Raw genomic sequence first — 17246 nt, 5'->3', positions numbered from 1 at the left:
GTGTGTGCGTCTGTGCATGTGTTGAGCTGTATAATTACCTCATCAGGGTGACTTTGATGTCCTAGGAGAGAAAAAAAGAAACAGTTGGTCAGTCTTGCTCTGGAGCTACTCCTTACTCCTAGTAAACTTTGGGGGGGGGGCAATGGGGGTTAAGTGACTTACCCAGGGTCACTCAGCTAGTAAGTGTCAAGTGTCTGAGGCCAGATTTGAACTCAGGTCCTTCTGAATCCAGGGCCAGTGCTTTATCCACTGTGTCACCTAGATGCCCCTTCCTAGTAAACTCTTGATTTCATCTGCTCAACTACAGGATGGGAATCCTTAGTTCTCACACCTGCCACCACCCTCTTTAACTTCAGCAACCCTTCCTACCAGTGCTGCTGGCTCTAGCCTGTTACCAAGGCTTTTGGCCCATCCCACTGTTTTGCTATAAAAGTTCTAGCATGAGGGGCAGCTAGGTGATGCAGTGGATAGAGCACCAGTCCTGGAGTCAGGAGGACCTGAGTCCAAATCCGGCCTCAGACACTTAACACTTACTAGCTGTGTGACCCTAGGCAAGTCACTTAACCCCAATTGCCTCACCAAAAACCCAAACAAACCCAAAACCTCTAGCATGAGATACTTGGGGCAATTTAAAAACTTTATACCTTACATTAATCTAACCTTAGACATTAGTTGGAATATGTAGAAATTGGCAAAGAAGATCATTTGATGGCCCTTGGGGGGAGTTTTCAGATGTTTTCTTCCCACTGCTAGGTTTCTTCCCCCCCAAAACAAAACAAAACAAAAGTTGGTTGGTTCCTTGAAACTGCTGTCAGATTGAATACAAAATTTTAAAGGGCCATATGGGTATAAGTTATTAATAAAATAGGAAGGAAGAGGTCATGTTGAATAACCATTTCACTTGGGCCTTAAGACCTCCTTCTTTAAGGAAATCTGAATATCATGGGAAATCCCTGGAAAATGATCTGAACTCCCAAGAAGTCTCACAGACAACTGAAGCCATTCAAGGGTTTTACCAGAACTTGTCAAGTGGCACAGTTATGCTGATTTTTTCTCTACCCACATGCTAAGGGGGAATTGCCTAGGCTTCAGGACAGCACAGGAACTCAGGGGCACAGAATGAGCCTAGGACGCTGATACTCTAGCTTGAGCACAGCATACATTGGAATGATGAGTGCATTGGGCCTCCAGTCTGATGGGGCACTTCTCTAGGCAACGGGTCACTGGTTTTCACCTGCAGGAGTTCCCATGCTGGCTGTTTCTGTTTTTCTTCCAGCTTCCCCATCAACTCTTCAAGAAGGGAGATTTCCTTGGATGCTTTCATGACGTACTCTTCCTTGCTCCTGAAGATGGTTCCGGATAGTTCTTCCAACCAGACCAGAAAGAGTTGCTCTTGTTCCACTAAAAACTGATGCACCTGCTCCAGTCGGGACATAATCTGCTCCTTCTGAGTTTCTGTCTTACTCTGGAAGAAAGAGGATTAGGAGGACAGGGGGTCAAGTGTGTTAGGGATAGCTTAGGGACATTACCCACTTGAGGCTTTCAGTATGAGGGTGGCCACTGGATTCATTTTTCCATCACTATGGCTTAAAGGAAGCCCATAAAGGTTAGAGGAACTCTGGATATGTGCTAAGAATTCCCATTCCTCAGGATGTGCCTAAGGGATGTTACTGTGTCTTCAGGATCTTTTTGGACACGGATGATATGGGAGTTTGTTTTATTTGACTATACATATTTGTTACAAGAATTTTCTTTTTCTTTTTTTCTCCTTCTTAAGTGGAGATGAGTCTGAGAAAATAAATGCTTGTTAATTGAAAAATTAAATGAAAAAGCAAAAGAAAATATACAGCAGTTGCTGCAGCTGGCTCATTTTGTGTGAGCATTTACATCTCAGAAATCAATGAACACTACAAATCGGGGCTTGATTTATTAATCTGTTGATTGTGTCAACTTAAGAAAGAGAAAATGTGGAATATGCAAATTAAACTTGTGTCATGTGTACATCTCTTTTTCAAAGAGCCAGTTGTTAAACATTTATCAGAACAGCTTGCCTTCTCTATAGCTGCAGGAAGTGCCCTGGGTAAAGCTAAGGCAGACCACATGGGTGTAGTGACACCATGAACTTCCTAATTATTAAGGAATAGAGTTCTCATGGCTCACTCCACCCTTCTGAATGATCTATCCACTTGATGATAATATTCAACTATCCCTTCTACATCATGACTTTCCCCAATGAGGTTTTGATATATCTCAGGGTCAGCATAAGAAATTAATGGAAATTTGGGGAGAGTTTTGTGGAAGCTGGAGACAACACTCCAGGACCAGCAAATGACACAATACTTAACCTATGACCAGATACTTAACCCAAATTTTACAATAAGGGACTGTAAACACCCCAAAAAAGAAAAAGAAAAAAATTTAGACTTCTTCTCTGGTACAAAAGAAGGGTGAAAAACTTTTGCTCAGATTTTCCAGATCAAGGAGGTGCCTCACCCTTACTCCCCTGAGATGTGGAAGGCATAACTGCTGTCAAAAGAAAACAACCTTTTTTTTTAAGCCATTTTCCCCACCCTTCTTTTTTTTTTTATTTAACTTTTTTTTTTTGGTAGGGCAATGAGGGTTAAGTGACTTGCCCAGGGTCACACAGCTAGTAAGTGTTAAGTGTCTGAGGCCGGATTTGAACTCAGGTCCTCCTGAATCCAGGGCCAATGCTCTATCCACTATGCCACCTAGCTGCCCCATTCCCCACCCTTCTTGACCACCAATAAAAGTCATCTAAATTTCTAAGGTCTCTCCATTTCCCCAGGAATCAGGAAAGAGTCTCAGGTGGGCTCAGGCCCTAGTCCTACTCTGATCCAGGAGCAAACTTCTCTTCATAGGTTCCCAGAGAGGAGGGTCTGCAGAATGTCACTAGTCTTACCAGGAAGGCTGCCATCGTCTCATTTCCTTGTGATTTCTTCTCTTCAGCTGTTTCTCTTACTTTCTTAAGTTGCTCCAGACGACTCTGAATTTGTTCCTGGTTTAAAATTTTTTTAAATGTCAAGGATCAGAATAAAGGTCTCACTCTTTAACTTGCTATAATATAAATGCCACTTAAATGAGCAGGGATAGAGAGATATCTTCAATATGTTGACCCTTAGCAAATAAATGCTAAAGCAATCATTTCATATAATGTATTAGTTGGGCAAAGATTAAGTCTCCCAAGCCCACAATGGCCTGAGGCCCACTAGACCCAAGTGCCGTAGAACAAAACATATGCCATGATAGGGGAGTAGAGTGAGTGGGAATGACCATGAATGATAAAGATGAAGACAAAAGTTTTTATAGAAAGGGACAAGATGAGGAACTAGGAGCCAAAGAGAAGGATGATAGGTTAGGAAGGGATATTAGAGGTTATCCAGTACAGGCCCTTTATTTTTCATATAAGGAAACAGGCCCAAAAAGGTTAAGTGATTTGCCCATGGTTACATAGGCATTGACTGGCAGAGTCAGAATAAGATCCCAGCTCTTCTTGCCTCAGATCTAGCTCTTTTCCCACCAGGTCATCCTGAGGGAACAAGAGGCTGGGAAGAAGATTCAGCAATAATAAGGATTCAGTTTTTAAAATTATGTTTTAAGAAGTAAGGAGAAGTTATATTGAGAAGTTGTGTGATCTGGTAAAAAAAAAAAATGTGGTACGTTAGTAACAATCAGGAAACACTGCTCTATCTAGTTCATTCCTCTGCCTCCAAGCCCGACTACACTGAACTGAAGTTCTCTTCTTAGAAATATTCAGGGGTGAGGGATCGCTAGGTGGCGTAGTGGATAAAGTACCGGCCCTGGATTCAGGAAGACCTGAGTTTAAATGTGGCCTCAGACACTTGACACTAGCTGTGCGACCCTGGGCAAGTCACTTAACCCTCATTGCCCCACAAAAAAGAAAAAGAAATATTCAGGGATGAAATTTTGGATAATTTAAGGGCAATGGTATAGGATTCATAACCAATACAGATCATATTTCACAGAACTTCCTCATTTTTCTAGTACATAAGTCACAACACTTCCTCAATCAAAACCTTTTAGTGTGTTTTAATTGTTTACCAAATAAAACTACAAACTCCTTAGCCTGCTATTAAATGCCCTCTAGAATTTGACTCAAGACTCCTGTTTCAGTATTATCTCATACCAGTCTCCTTTATTCTTGTTTGTTCCTACCAAAGCAGACTCACTGTTTTCCAATCTTGTCCCTCCTGTTTCCACCTTCTTGCCTTTGATCACTGTTCCAAATGCCTGGAATTGTTCCTCATCCCCACTTTATTTCCACCAATTAAAACCTTTTTCTAGGAGCAGCTAGGTGGTGCAGTGGATAGAACACTGGCCCTGGAGTCAGGAGGACCTGAGTTCAAATCTGGCCTCAGACGATTGACACTTACTAGCTGTGTGATCCTGGGCAAGTCACTTAACCCCAATTGCCTCACAAACCCCGCCCCCCCAAAACTCTTTTGCTTCCTTCAAAGTCCATCTCTAGTGTCAAGCTCCTACATGAAGCCTTTCCTGATCTCCCAAAGTAGAAGTCATCTCTTTCCTCCTTCAATTTTCTCATAGCACTTGATAGGAACCTCTCCCATGCACTTATCATATTAGAATTTTTATTGTGGTTATTTATATATTGATTTTAGCCTCTTTACTAAACTATGTAAGGACTGCATCTTGTTTCATCTGGACATTGTGCATGGTAGGCACTTTATATATATATATATATATGTTGAATTGAAAGATTTGTTGAATTGACTGTTTCCATGCTGCTTTACTAAGTACAAAGTACTTCCAGCATCACTATAAGATGGGAGGCACAAGTATTATGCCTATTTAATAGATGAGAAAATTGAGGCTCAGAAAGATCAGGTGAATTGTCCAAAATCATATGGCTAATAAGTGGCAAAGCCAGGACTCAAAACCTAGGTCTTCTGACTATCAATCCAGGCTTCTTTCTACCATACCACACCACCACTATAGTCCTACCCTAGGAACAGTCTATACTGTTTCCTCTAGATGAAACCCTTGAGGATATGATACAAATTTTCAAAGATCCCCAGAGGTCTTATATATTCAGGGTAGATCTACCCTGACAGGGAAAGGGCATTTGCTCACTTATCTGTGGGAAGGGATAATCTTAGGTAAAGGAAGGGTGGGCAGTCACTAATGGGCTATGATTTAAGCGGCAGCCAGAAGGCTTTTATGGCAAATAATCTGTCCCTCTAACCTGTTCTGACACACAATGTGTCACTGCTTTGTTCTTTTTTTTTTTTTTTTGCGGGGCAATGGGGGTTAAGTGACTTGCCCAGGGTCACACAGCTAGTAAGTGTCAAGTGTCTATGGGTGGATTTGAACTCAGGTACTCTTGAATCCAGGGCCAGTGTTTTATCCACTGCGCCACCTAGCTGTCCCCTACTGCTTTGTTCTTAGACCTTGCTGGCCAAGGGAAGAGTGGCACATCAAGTTGTTGTCAGTCATTAGGATTTGAGTGTGAATTCGTTCATTTCATGTTCCCCACTACTTATTCATCAAATCTAAAGTTCTATGCCTGTCTTTTAAGACCTATAATATATAATTGAGTCCCAGTCTGTTCTAAGCTTAGCTACATCGGTCTTATTTGTGCAAAAATCTTTTAATTTTATGTAATCAAAATGTCCATTTTATCTTCTAGGATCCTCTTTATTCCTTATTTGGTCATGAATTATTCTTGTATCCATAGATCTGACAGGTTATTTCCTCTTTGCTTCTCTATTTTATGATGTCTCCCTTCATGTCTAAGTCATGTATCCATTTAGAATTTATGCTGGTATGTGGCATGAGATGTTGGTCCATACCTAGTTTCTGTCAGACTGCTTTCCAATTTTCCAATAATTTTTGGTGAAAAGTGGGTTCCTGCCCCAATAGCTAGAATCTTTGAGTATATAAACACTAGGCCATTTGCTTCTATATATTACGCACCTGATCTTTCCCACTCATTGACCTCTATTTCTTAACCAGTACCAAATGATTTGATGACTGCTGATTTGCAGAATACAGTTTAAAACCTGGTACTGTTAGGACCCCTTCTTTCCCATTTTTTCATTATCTCCCTTTTAGATTTTTGACCTTTTGTTTCTCCAGATAAGTTTCATTATTTTTTTCTATCTCTATAAAGTAATCCTTTGGTAGTTTGACTGGAATGGCATGGAATAAGTACGTTACTAAGTCAGTATTGTTGTTTTTCTTCTATTGGCTCAGCCTACCCATAAGCAATTAATATTTTTCCAGTTATTTAGAGCTGTCTTTATTTGTGTAAGGCATGTTATGTAGCTATATTCATGCATTTGTTATAAACTTGCCCAACCTGATTTCCCACTGCTTCTCAATATACCCTGCTTCAGTCAGATGGGTCTCCTCACTGCCCTCAGCACAGGTCATACTTATTCCCATCTCTCTGCCCTTGTTTACTCTACTGCTAAGGCATGGGATATATTTCTCTTTCCACCACAACACTCTCTACCAATATAAATCCTCATTCTATTTATCACCTCAAGTAAATCTGCATACTCTGACATTTTCCGATCTATCACATTTATAGTCTACATTTATACATCTTGGTATTTAATTATAGAACTTCCTGCATTGTCCTCTAATCATTTTGTGTTTGCCAGTTTTGTCTCCTAGTTGAAACTGTGAGCTCCATGAGGGAAAAGACTATATCCCATATTTTGCTTACATATCTCACTGCTCACTTACATATCTCATATGCTCACATATAGTAGAAATTCCATAAATCTTTTCTAATTAATTTCTTAGTGATAGCCATCTAGCATTTAAATTAGGGGATGTATCAAAGTTTGCAAGGGAGAATAGGCTTGGAGAATGTGACACTTCTAGATATGTATGGGGGTGCCCAAACCATGTGATCTAGGTAGCTATGGGGAAGTTAGGAGATGCAGAGTGTTGCAACAGAATAACCACAAAAATAAAGAGAGAGAGAGAAAATATGGTGTAATAGGATGAGCTTTGGGCTAAAAGCTAGGGGACATAGGATCTAGTACTGGTTCTATCACTCATTAGCCTTCTTACCTTGGGCAAACCAGTAATCTTCTCTGGGCTTCATTTTCCTTGAATATATAATGACAGGGCTATACTAAGGGAATGCTAAGTTCCCATCTAATTTTTTTTTTTTTGTGAGGCAATTGGGGTTAAGTGATTTGCCCAGGGTCACACAGCTAGTAAGTGTCAAGTGTCCCAAGGCCAGATTTGAACTCGGGTCCTCCTGAATCCAGGGCCAGTACTCTATCCACTGTGCCACCTAGCTGCCCCCCCCCAATCTAATATTAACATTCTATGTCCTAATATTCTAAGTTCTAAGCTCCCTTCTAATTTTAACATTCTACTTTTCCCATTGTAAATTCCCTTCCGGTTTGGAACATTTTATGTTCTATGATTCTAAAGGAAAATAATATGTTAATGTAATGTAATACTATTGCTTACACACACACACACACACACACACACACACACACACACACATACACAAAATACTATTGCTCTATAAGAAATAATGAAAGGGGTGGTTTCAGAGAAACCTGGGAAGACTTATATGAAATGATACAGAGTAAAGTCAACAAAACCATGAAAACAAGTTATATTATAACAATATTGTAAAAAGAAATAATTGTGAAAGACTTAAGAACTCTGATCAGTGTAATAATCAGCAATGACCCCAGGAAACTAATGATGAAGAATGCTTTTTACCTTCTGACAGAGAAATAATAGACTAAAAAGAAGAATAAAATGAGACACACTTTTTGGATGTGGCTGGTATGGGATGTATACTTGTTATAAGAGTTTTTTCAGGGTGGGAAGAATGCAAAATAATTTCTTGATAAATTTTTTTTTAAAAAAAGGTCTTTGAAGAAAGAATTAAAAAATAATTGGAGGAGCAGCTAGGTGGCACAGTGGATAAAGCACTGGCCCTGGATTCAGGAGTACCTGAGTTCAAATTAGACCTCAGTCACTTGACACTTACTAGCTGTGTGACCCTGGGCAAGTCACTTAACCCCCATTGCCCTGCAAAAATACCCACAAAACCAAAACCCACAAAAAATAATTGGAGACTAAATAACTTAACTCCTAAAGAACTGGTGGGTCAAAGTATAGATCATATATCAAGAATTTTTTGGAAGAAGGGAGGTAGGAGGGAGACAAAACAAATACTTATTAATTTTAAAAAACAAAATAGGGAGCAGCTAGGTGGCACAGTGGATAAAGCACCGGCCCTGGACTCAGGAGTACCTGAGTTCAAATCCGGCCTCCGACACTTGACACTTACTAGTTGTGTGACCCTGGGCAAGTCACTTAACCCCCATTGCCCTGCCAAAAAAAAAAATAAATTAAAATAAAATAAAATAAATATAAAAAAGGAAGGTAGGAGAGCACTAAAGACAATCTTGACCTATTCCTCAAATTTGCTGAGGGTCAGCTCTATTAATATATTAAAGTGAATGATTAGGACCTTTTCCAAAGTGGTTGCAGAGAAGAAATGATGAATATCCACCTCCCATGCACAAACTCATTCCAGGAATATCTATCTAGTGGGTATTGAGGACCCAGCGGGCTATGTGGAAGGAGATCCAGCCTTCTAGAGGCTCCTACCTTGTAGCTCTGAGCAGCCTCCTCTATGGGAAGTATTCGGTGACCTCTGTGCTCCGGGGACATACTGCAGTTGAAACAAATGGTTTTTCCGTGCTCCTTGCAGAACATCAGTTGCAGCTGCTTTGGGTGGTGTTCACAATGAGGCAGGAAACGAGGGTTTAGCATTGGCTCCTGGAAGTCAGTGGGTATGTTTCCTAGGCTCTTGCTGTGTTGGAAATTCTTAGGAAACATGGCCTGGCATTTGAGACAGACATTATACCCAGCATTGTGATGGTATCTGATGTGGTGCATACAGGAATTCCTCGATGGTTCTCTCACCATGTCCTGACAAATAGAACATGACTCCTGCACTCTCCTCAGGGACACTGCTCTGACAGGGGCTCCTGAGATCTTCAGCATGCTGAAGGCTTTAATGGGTGTCTTGCTCAGCATCAGCTCATCTGAAAGAATTAGACCAAGGGGCTGTTGTTTTCTCCTTAAGCTTTCTTTTAGCTCTAATATTCCATGGCCTGTGTTTATAGAATCATGGGATTTGGAACTAGGAAATGCCCTTAGAGATCATTTATCTCAGAGGTTCTTAAAACACTTTTGTTTTATGGACCCCTTTAGCAATCTGGTGAGGTCTCTGGAATAATATTTTAAAATGCATAAAATAAGGGGCCGCTAGGTGGTAGAGTGGATAAAGCACTGGTCTTGGATTCAAGAGAACCTGAGTTCAAATGTGACCTCAGACACTTAACACTTACTAGCTGTGTGACCCTGGGCAAGTCACTTAACTCCCATTGCCCTACCCCAAAAAACAACAACAAAGCAAAAAATAAAATAAAAAATTACAAAGGAAACCAATTATATTTAAATACAATAATCAAAATATTTAATCCCAGGTTAAGAACACCTTATCTAGGCCAACTTCATAAGGGCCAATGAAGTAACTTGTCCAAAGTCAAACAGGTAGCAAAAGAGCCAGGATTTGAACTCAGGTTGTCTGACTTGAAGTATAGTCCTTTTTTACTATGTTCTAAAGTCCCTTACAGCTCTGACACCTGTAGTCTATATTCTGAAGTCCCTTTCCTTGAAGCTCTAACTTTTTACTTGTTATGCTCTACCTTTCCAGATCTCACATTCTGAGTTCTTAAGGTTCCTTCTAACTGACTTCTATTGTCTATGATTCTATAGGGTATGAGGCCAGAGGAAAAAGATAAGATGTTTAAAAACTAGAAACGTGAAAGCTCAAAGAAGAGATGAGGTCACAAGGTTTAGGTAAAATAATTGAACAGTCACAATAACAACCACAGCCACAGCCACCACCACCATAACAGCAGGTGCTGACTCTGCAGCTAACTTGCTTGTACCAATGTGCAAGAAGTGCAAGCTACCCCTGTCTAGGCCTGAGTTTACTAAATCTGCTAAAAAACCAAATGGTTTGGCTTAACCAGGGGTTATCCTTTTTTATTTCATGGGTCCCTTTGGCAGTCTGGTAAAACTCATGACCTCTTCCCAAAATTGTCACCTACATACATAATTAAAGGAAGTGCTAGATTTGTTAGAGGTTAGTAAAAATAAAGATGGATTTTTTTTCCCTATCCAAGTTCACAAATACCTTGAAATCTCTAAAGGTTCTATCTCTTTCTGTCTGTCTCTGTCTCTCTCTTACAAGTCTGAGAATCTTCTTTTGAGTCAAGAGAGAGACAGCATGATGTCATGGGTAGAAAGTTAGCATCTGTGTCATGAAGACCTAGGTACAAGTCCCCCCTACTAGCCGTGTGGCCCTTGGAAAAATCATTTAAACTCTCAAAGATCTAGGCAACTTTCTAAGACTATAAGTTGCAGAACAATCATTCATCTGCATTGATAGAAGGAGCTTTCTCACCAGGAATTTCCCTATAATAATAATGTCACAAGTCTGGACCAAAAAAAAAAATCAAATAAAATTATGAAAGTTATGAATAAGGTCAAATATAGACTTGCTTGCCAAATATAGACTTCCTACTCCACAAATCAAGTCTATATTTGACCTTATTCATAACTTTCATAATTTTATTTGATTTTTTTTTTGGTCCAGACTTGTGACATTATTATTATAGGGAAACTTTGTTTAAAATGGTATTCACTTAACTAGAACACAGATGAGTAACTTCAATTTTGGGTTTTCCTCATTTTAAGCCAGCTATCAGAATCCCCAGAAAGGGCTTCACAAAATGCCAGAGGAGGAAGCCTGAAATTTCAGAAAGCAGCAGTGCTAGCTGAAGAGTTTTAGACAATATTGAGATAAGAGGATAGCAAGATTGCCATGCATGTAAAACTGTGAAACTCCATCTAAAGAAATGCTTGTTTCTTCCTCAGAGTTGGAGCTAATTTTTGCTATTGATTTCTTTCTTTCTTTTTTTTTTGGTGAGGCAATTGGGGTTAAGTAACCTGCCCAGGGTCACACAGCTAGTAAGTGTTAAGTGCCTGAGGCCAAATTTGAACTTGGGTTCTCCTGACTCCAGGGTCGGTGCTCTATCCACTGTGCCACCTAGCTGCCCCATTTGCTATTGATTTCCAAGGCTGATTTTGCAGATTTAGGAATTCTTATTCATATGGAAATGTAGCTGGAATCATGTAGCAAGTTTTAACATTGAGCAATTTTTTTTTTTGGTGGGGCAATGAGGGTTAAGTAACTTGCCCAGGGTCATACAACTAGTGTCAAGTGTCTGAGGCCAAATTCGAACTCAGGTCCTCCTGAATTCAAGACTAGTGCTTTAACACTGAGCAATTTAAAATTCGGATTTATTGTATTGGATAATTTGGAATAGTTATTATTCACAGCATAGTTTATCTGTATGCTGAATAGTAGGTGCTGCTGCCACACCTTTGTAGCTATGAGAGCAAAAATGATAAATACCCTATACTGGTTTCTGGAAGCAACTAGTATAGAATGTCAAAATTTATAGGTAAATGGAAGGGTCTTTTCATATGGCTGATTCAGAGGTACATTCATTTGGAATATTAGATTGGCAATAGAATTTGTGTTTATATTTTAAGTCCATGAGATCATTTTATGCTGGTGGTAAGTCTTTAAGTTTTTAACATTATGATTTTGGAAATTATTGAATAGAAATACCTTTTCTTTTGGAATTATATGTAGTATTATTTATCTGTAAAATTAGGTTAGACTTCCTTATCAGAATGATGTGACTGATTTATGAATTAGTAATATTTTGTAGTCAGAAACTTTGGAATACAGTGTGCACTTCTGGTTAACGAGTATCCTAGGTATTCCAATGTGTATATTCTGGTCTGTCAATATGTCCATTTGAATTTGGTAAACAGTAAGGCTGATTTGAAAAGTTAGAAATGCTTGTCAATAAGATGATCCCTTCCTGAGTGAATATCAACCTGTTCCCAGGAGATAGTTCAGGAGAGTTAAAAATAATGATAATAATAATAAGCAGAACAGAAAAAGTAGGCCACGAACTATCTTTGGCCTCTGTGAAGACTGCACAAAGAATATGCAGAGGGATTTTTTTTCAGAAGTACAATCTAGGGGCAGCTAGGTGGCGCAGTGGATAGAGCACCAGCCCTGGATTCAGGAGGACCTGAGTTCAAATCTGGCCTCAGACACTTAATACTTACTAGCTGTGTGACCCTAGGCAAGTCACTTAACCCCAATTGCCTTAAAAAAAAAGAAAGAAAGAAAAAGAAATACAATCTAAAGCCATCCTGGAAATGGCTATGCAATTTAGAAAAAGGAAGACTCCACAGCTAAAATCTGTAGTCTTTTCACCCCTAAGGCAGAGCAATTATGACTTACTTTTACTTCTCAGCTTCTGTTAGCCAGTCTCAGAAAATGAGTCTCACTTTGTTCCAGTGATGGACATCATGCATTTGAGCAAAGAGGGAAGTTGGTGTTAATTGGTATTGTTGTTGCAGCACAAATTTTGGTCGAAAAAAAAAAATGGTTGAAATTTTTCTATAAAAGTTCAACAGTTACTGCATCTGCTTCACTCACCAGGTACATAATATTGGGAATTCAGACTGAGACAAAGAGGCAGCAGAGTGGTTCAGTAGATAAAACACTTGGACTTTGAGACTAAGTACAGATCCTGTCACAGGAACATACTAGCACTGTGATCCTGTCAATGCTTAGTTATTCTAAGCCTCTGTTTTCTTATCTGTGAAATATGGGTAATAATAGTGGCCTTCACTTCTCAAGGTTGTTAGAAGGATAAAGTGTTTTTAAAACCTCAAAAGTGGGGGACAGCTAGGTGGTGCAGTGGATAAAGCAGCGGCCCTGGATTCAGGAGGACCTGAGTTCAAATCCCAGACACTTGACTAGCTGTGTGACCCTAGGCAAGTCACTTAACCATCATTGCTCTGCCCCAAAACAAAAACAAACAAAACCCCCCAAAATAAAGAGATCAGAATATATAATGGTCTTTTTCTTTTGTTTCATATAAATTGAGTTTATCCAAAAGACTAAATGCTATGATGATGAATACATTCTTGTCATAGCATATGTTTTCAGGATAAATTGAAGTTGCCCTACTGTAGGGCAGTTGCAATGAAAACTATTGAAAAACTTTTGCAACCAGATAGCTATTAACATCCAAACAGCTGCATAAAGTCAAGATCTTCAGTACTGAGTTCTTACATATCCCAGTGTAAATTAATATTTCCTGCTGTGCAGTTGGAGACAAAGGAATAGGGTGACTACTCCAGTAACTTTTCCCTTGTCCAAAGAACACAATGTGCCATTCTAGAGCAAAGAGACTGTATCTTCTGATAGAATGTCTGTCATCTCCAGCACAAAATGGTATACATCAATTCCTAATGAATGCCTTTCTGGAAAGAACTTTAACTTTAACTGGGACAACTTTACCTGGAAGTGTAAAATATATTGTATGGAACAACTAGCTGCATTTATTGATGCTTCCTACTTCCTGGGGCCAGAAATGTATTCTTTAAGAAGGTATTTGTTGGGGGCAGCTTGGCACAGTGGATAAAGCACCATCCCTAGATTCAGGAGGACCTGAGTTCAAATCTGACCTTAGACACTTGACACTTGCTAACTGTGTGACCCTGGGCAAGTCACTTAACTCCCATTGTCCTGCCAAAAAAAAAAGGTATTTGTTAAGTATGCATAGTGACATATAACATGTCTATACAGCTAGGTCTGATGAATGTGAACAATGAATTTCATGAGATGATCACATTATTTCTGATTCACACTGCATATTTCCATTGGATTAGAATCACTTACCATATTTTACATAATTATAACTTTGAATAGTGATTACTTCATGGAATTAATTTTTCTTACTAATAGAGCTCTTGCAGTCATGTTTGACAAACAAATTGTTAACATTGATGATCATGCTGTTGCTCATAATGATAGCTGTGAATTTTGTAAGGTAATTTATACAGCCAGGGTTCTTGGTTCTTGTGTTCTGAGAATAAGATCATTTCACTATGTTATTATAGGCTCTAAATTAATAAAGAAAGTAAAAGTGCTTTATTAGTGATTTTAAAATGACCATTTCTTTAACAATAATTACTTCTCAATATTAATATTCTTATTGCTCTAAAACTATAACTATCTTATTTATATGACTTGATTAGACCTGACTAGTACCTGAGTGCCTTTACCACCAAGGAGAGGTAATCCAATTTTTTTTTTTAATGAGGCAATTGGGGTTAAGTGACTTGCCCAGGGTCACACAGCTAGTAAGTTTTAAGTGTCTGAGGCCAGATTTGAACTCAGGTCCTCCTGACTCCAGGGCCAGTGCTCTATCCACTGCTGCCTAGCTGCCCCGGTAATCCAATTTTAATTGGATAATTCTGAATAAAATTAACACCAAAATTTCAGTACAGAAAGCATACAAAGGCGCAGAAAGAGATGACTAATTGGCACAATTAGAAAAGCCATTGTTGTTATGACAGGAGCCTAACTGAATCAGCTCTAGGCCAGTTTGGGGAAATACACCAGTCAGTCAGTTAATAAATATCTATTAAACACCTGCTATGTGCCAGGCACTGTGCCAAATAGTAGGGCTACAAAAAAAGGGGAAAAAAATAGTCCCATCTCTCAAGAAGCTAACAGTCTCACAGGGGGAGATAACACGCAAATAGCTATGTACAAACAAGATATATACAGAGCAAATTAGAGATAATCAACAGAGAGAAGGCCCCAGCATCAAGGGTATCAAGAAAGGCTTCTTATAGAAGATGGGACTTGAAAGAAGCCAGAGGAACTAGGAGGGAGAGATGAGAGTGGGGAGTTCCAAACAGGGGGGATAGCCAGGAAAAATGCCTGGAACTGAGAGATGGAATGTCTTTTACAAAGAATCTCTAGAAACCTGAGTCCTTTGCTGTTACTTGGGGGTGAGTAAGTTGTAACAAGACTGAAAAGGTAGGAAGGGCCCAGGTTATGAAGGGCTTTGAACACCAAACAGAGAGTTTTATATTTAATCCTGGAACAGATAAAGAGCCACTGAAATTTGAGTAGGAAAACCACATGGAAACTCTCCTTTCCTCATGAGTGAGACTGTCTAATAGGCAGAGATACTCTGATGGGATGGAGCAATGCTGTAAGGCCCAGAATTTCTTGAATGACCAGATATGGGTCATATATTGTGACCTCACTCATCAAGACTGACTGGGCTGTTTAAGGAATCAAAAATCTCTTCTGACCTATAGCTATGGGGTTATGACTGTAGAATTTCAGTTTCAGAATGCAGCCACTAATATTGTATTTTCTGTAACTATGGTTTCCTGAAGAGAATCTGAGGCGTAACTCAGAGACCTTGGAAGTTTGAAACCCCTCAGGGCAGTCTTGTTGGTTCATAGTAATTGGTCCTGGAATAATGCAATAAGCGGATTTTGGGACCTTTACAACCATCTATTTACAGTGTGTACAAAATTCTGAAATGAGGATGTAGTTTCAGTCCTTGGTAAGATTCATTGAATTCAACAAATAGCAAATACATTGTCTGGAGGGGAGTTAGAACTATATGAAAAGTTTAAGACTGAGAATATCTCTTCTGGAATAGCTATGACTAAGGAGATCAGACTATCTACTGTACAGTTAAGCTTAAGAATGAAGTTCCAAATGCCTTTAAATTGGATTACCTTGATCCTAGAGAGCACTGTTAATCTGCAGAGCTATCTGGTTACTGTTCAAAAAATTAAAGGGCTAGTTAGAAACACAAGTATGTCTCTACCTACTAAAGTGCTTTCTGTATCTCAGTTTGAAGCAATGAGCCAACCCTATTATGTCACTATACTATATAATATACTATATTATAGCATTAAAAAGAGTCTTTGTCATCTTTTATTTTGCCGCATTCAAAAAAAGCAAAACACAGAAAACTCTATATTTTTGACTAGTTAGAATAGTGTATTTTACTATTGATTAATAGGTATGAAGTTGAGATTCTAGAATAAATATAGATTATGCTTCAAATAAAGTATGCAAGAAGCACAAATGGGAAATTGTGAAGGCATATTAAAAACTTCATTTTGAGTTTCTTTAGAAATATTAAAAAATGTTTTTCTCTAAATCTCTTTCCAGACATCTAGGGAAAAACCCTTTGGAGGTGAGTCAAGACAAAAAAAAATGGAGGGGGGTCCTTAAGGAATAAATTAAGGTTTGTACTAAACTTTAAACAAAGAGCTTTTGTCTTATTTACATCGCTTTCTCCAGTCCTGACCCATAAAAGAGAAATCCCTTTTGTTCTTGCCATTGAATTGTTTCAGTGTTATTCAACTCTTCTTGATCTTATTTGGGATTTTTTTTTTTTTTGGCAAAGACATTGGAATGGTTTGTCATTTCCTTCGCCAGCTCATTTTACAGAAGAGGAACTGAGGCAAACAGGGTTAAGTGATTTGCCCAGGATCACACAGCTAGTAAGTGTTTTGGTAGACTTTTTTCACTGAGAAAAGATTAATATATCAATGGAGAGAGGAAGTCCCTTTATTCAACTCTAGGAGTAAGGTGCAGGAGGAATGAGATAGTAGCTTGGTTACTCAATTCTGGAACGTTAACCCAAACCGTATTTTTAGATATCTTCTTGTTCAAGTTTCCTGTAAATTTTATCTGAAATTTTGGACAGAGAGTCATGTCAGAGAACAGAGGGCTCTATGTTAGTTTGGATGTATCTCCAAATTAGAAATAGCTTGGCTGTAGATTAATATTAAATAAATAAAATTATTTCTTGCAAATTATTTTTTGGTGCCTAAATGCAGGGTACAGTATTAACTTTTATTTAAAGAATATATTCTTGTAGGCAACAGCTAAAAGTATCTATTGTTTAGATTTAGGTGTTGGTAAGTCTAATGCACCTGGCAAGAAAAGACGTGAAAATCCTAGGAAAAAGTAGGAAAGTTTACTATTTAAAAAAACACTAAAAGAAAACTTTGATTTAGAAGACTCTGGAGATAGAGCCTCCCAATATAGTGGATTACCATGGCAAAATAGGACATTTCCCACACAAGTCTACAATGAAATTTAGCAGTGAGAGTGGAATGGAGGGCAAGGGGAATATTCAAGCAACCTTTAAAGATATTGCTATTTCTGCCAGAACAACAGCAACAACAACAAAATAACT

The 17246-nt window shown here is 38.8% G+C and overlaps 1 protein-coding gene across 1 annotated transcript in view; it reads right to left on the bottom strand.

The window, feature by feature from the left end:
- Positions 1–17246, bottom strand: part of MEFV (MEFV innate immuity regulator, pyrin) — a 33965-nt gene that overhangs the window by 3997 nt on the left and 12722 nt on the right. Inside the window, exons 3-6 of the mRNA XM_043978141.1 lie at positions 8659–9098; positions 2921–3016; positions 1235–1465; positions 39–61 (exon numbers count right to left, since the gene is read on the bottom strand). Coding sequence (XP_043834076.1) covers positions 39–61; positions 1235–1465; positions 2921–3016; positions 8659–9098 — 790 coding nt within the window. The remainder of the gene's footprint in view (positions 1–38; positions 62–1234; positions 1466–2920; positions 3017–8658; positions 9099–17246) is intronic.

Source organism: Dromiciops gliroides, chromosome 1 (genome assembly GCF_019393635.1).
Source record: "Dromiciops gliroides isolate mDroGli1 chromosome 1, mDroGli1.pri, whole genome shotgun sequence".
In the NCBI taxonomy this organism is placed as follows: domain Eukaryota; kingdom Metazoa; phylum Chordata; class Mammalia; order Microbiotheria; family Microbiotheriidae; genus Dromiciops; species Dromiciops gliroides.
This window is presented reverse-complemented; position numbering and strand designations above follow the sequence as displayed.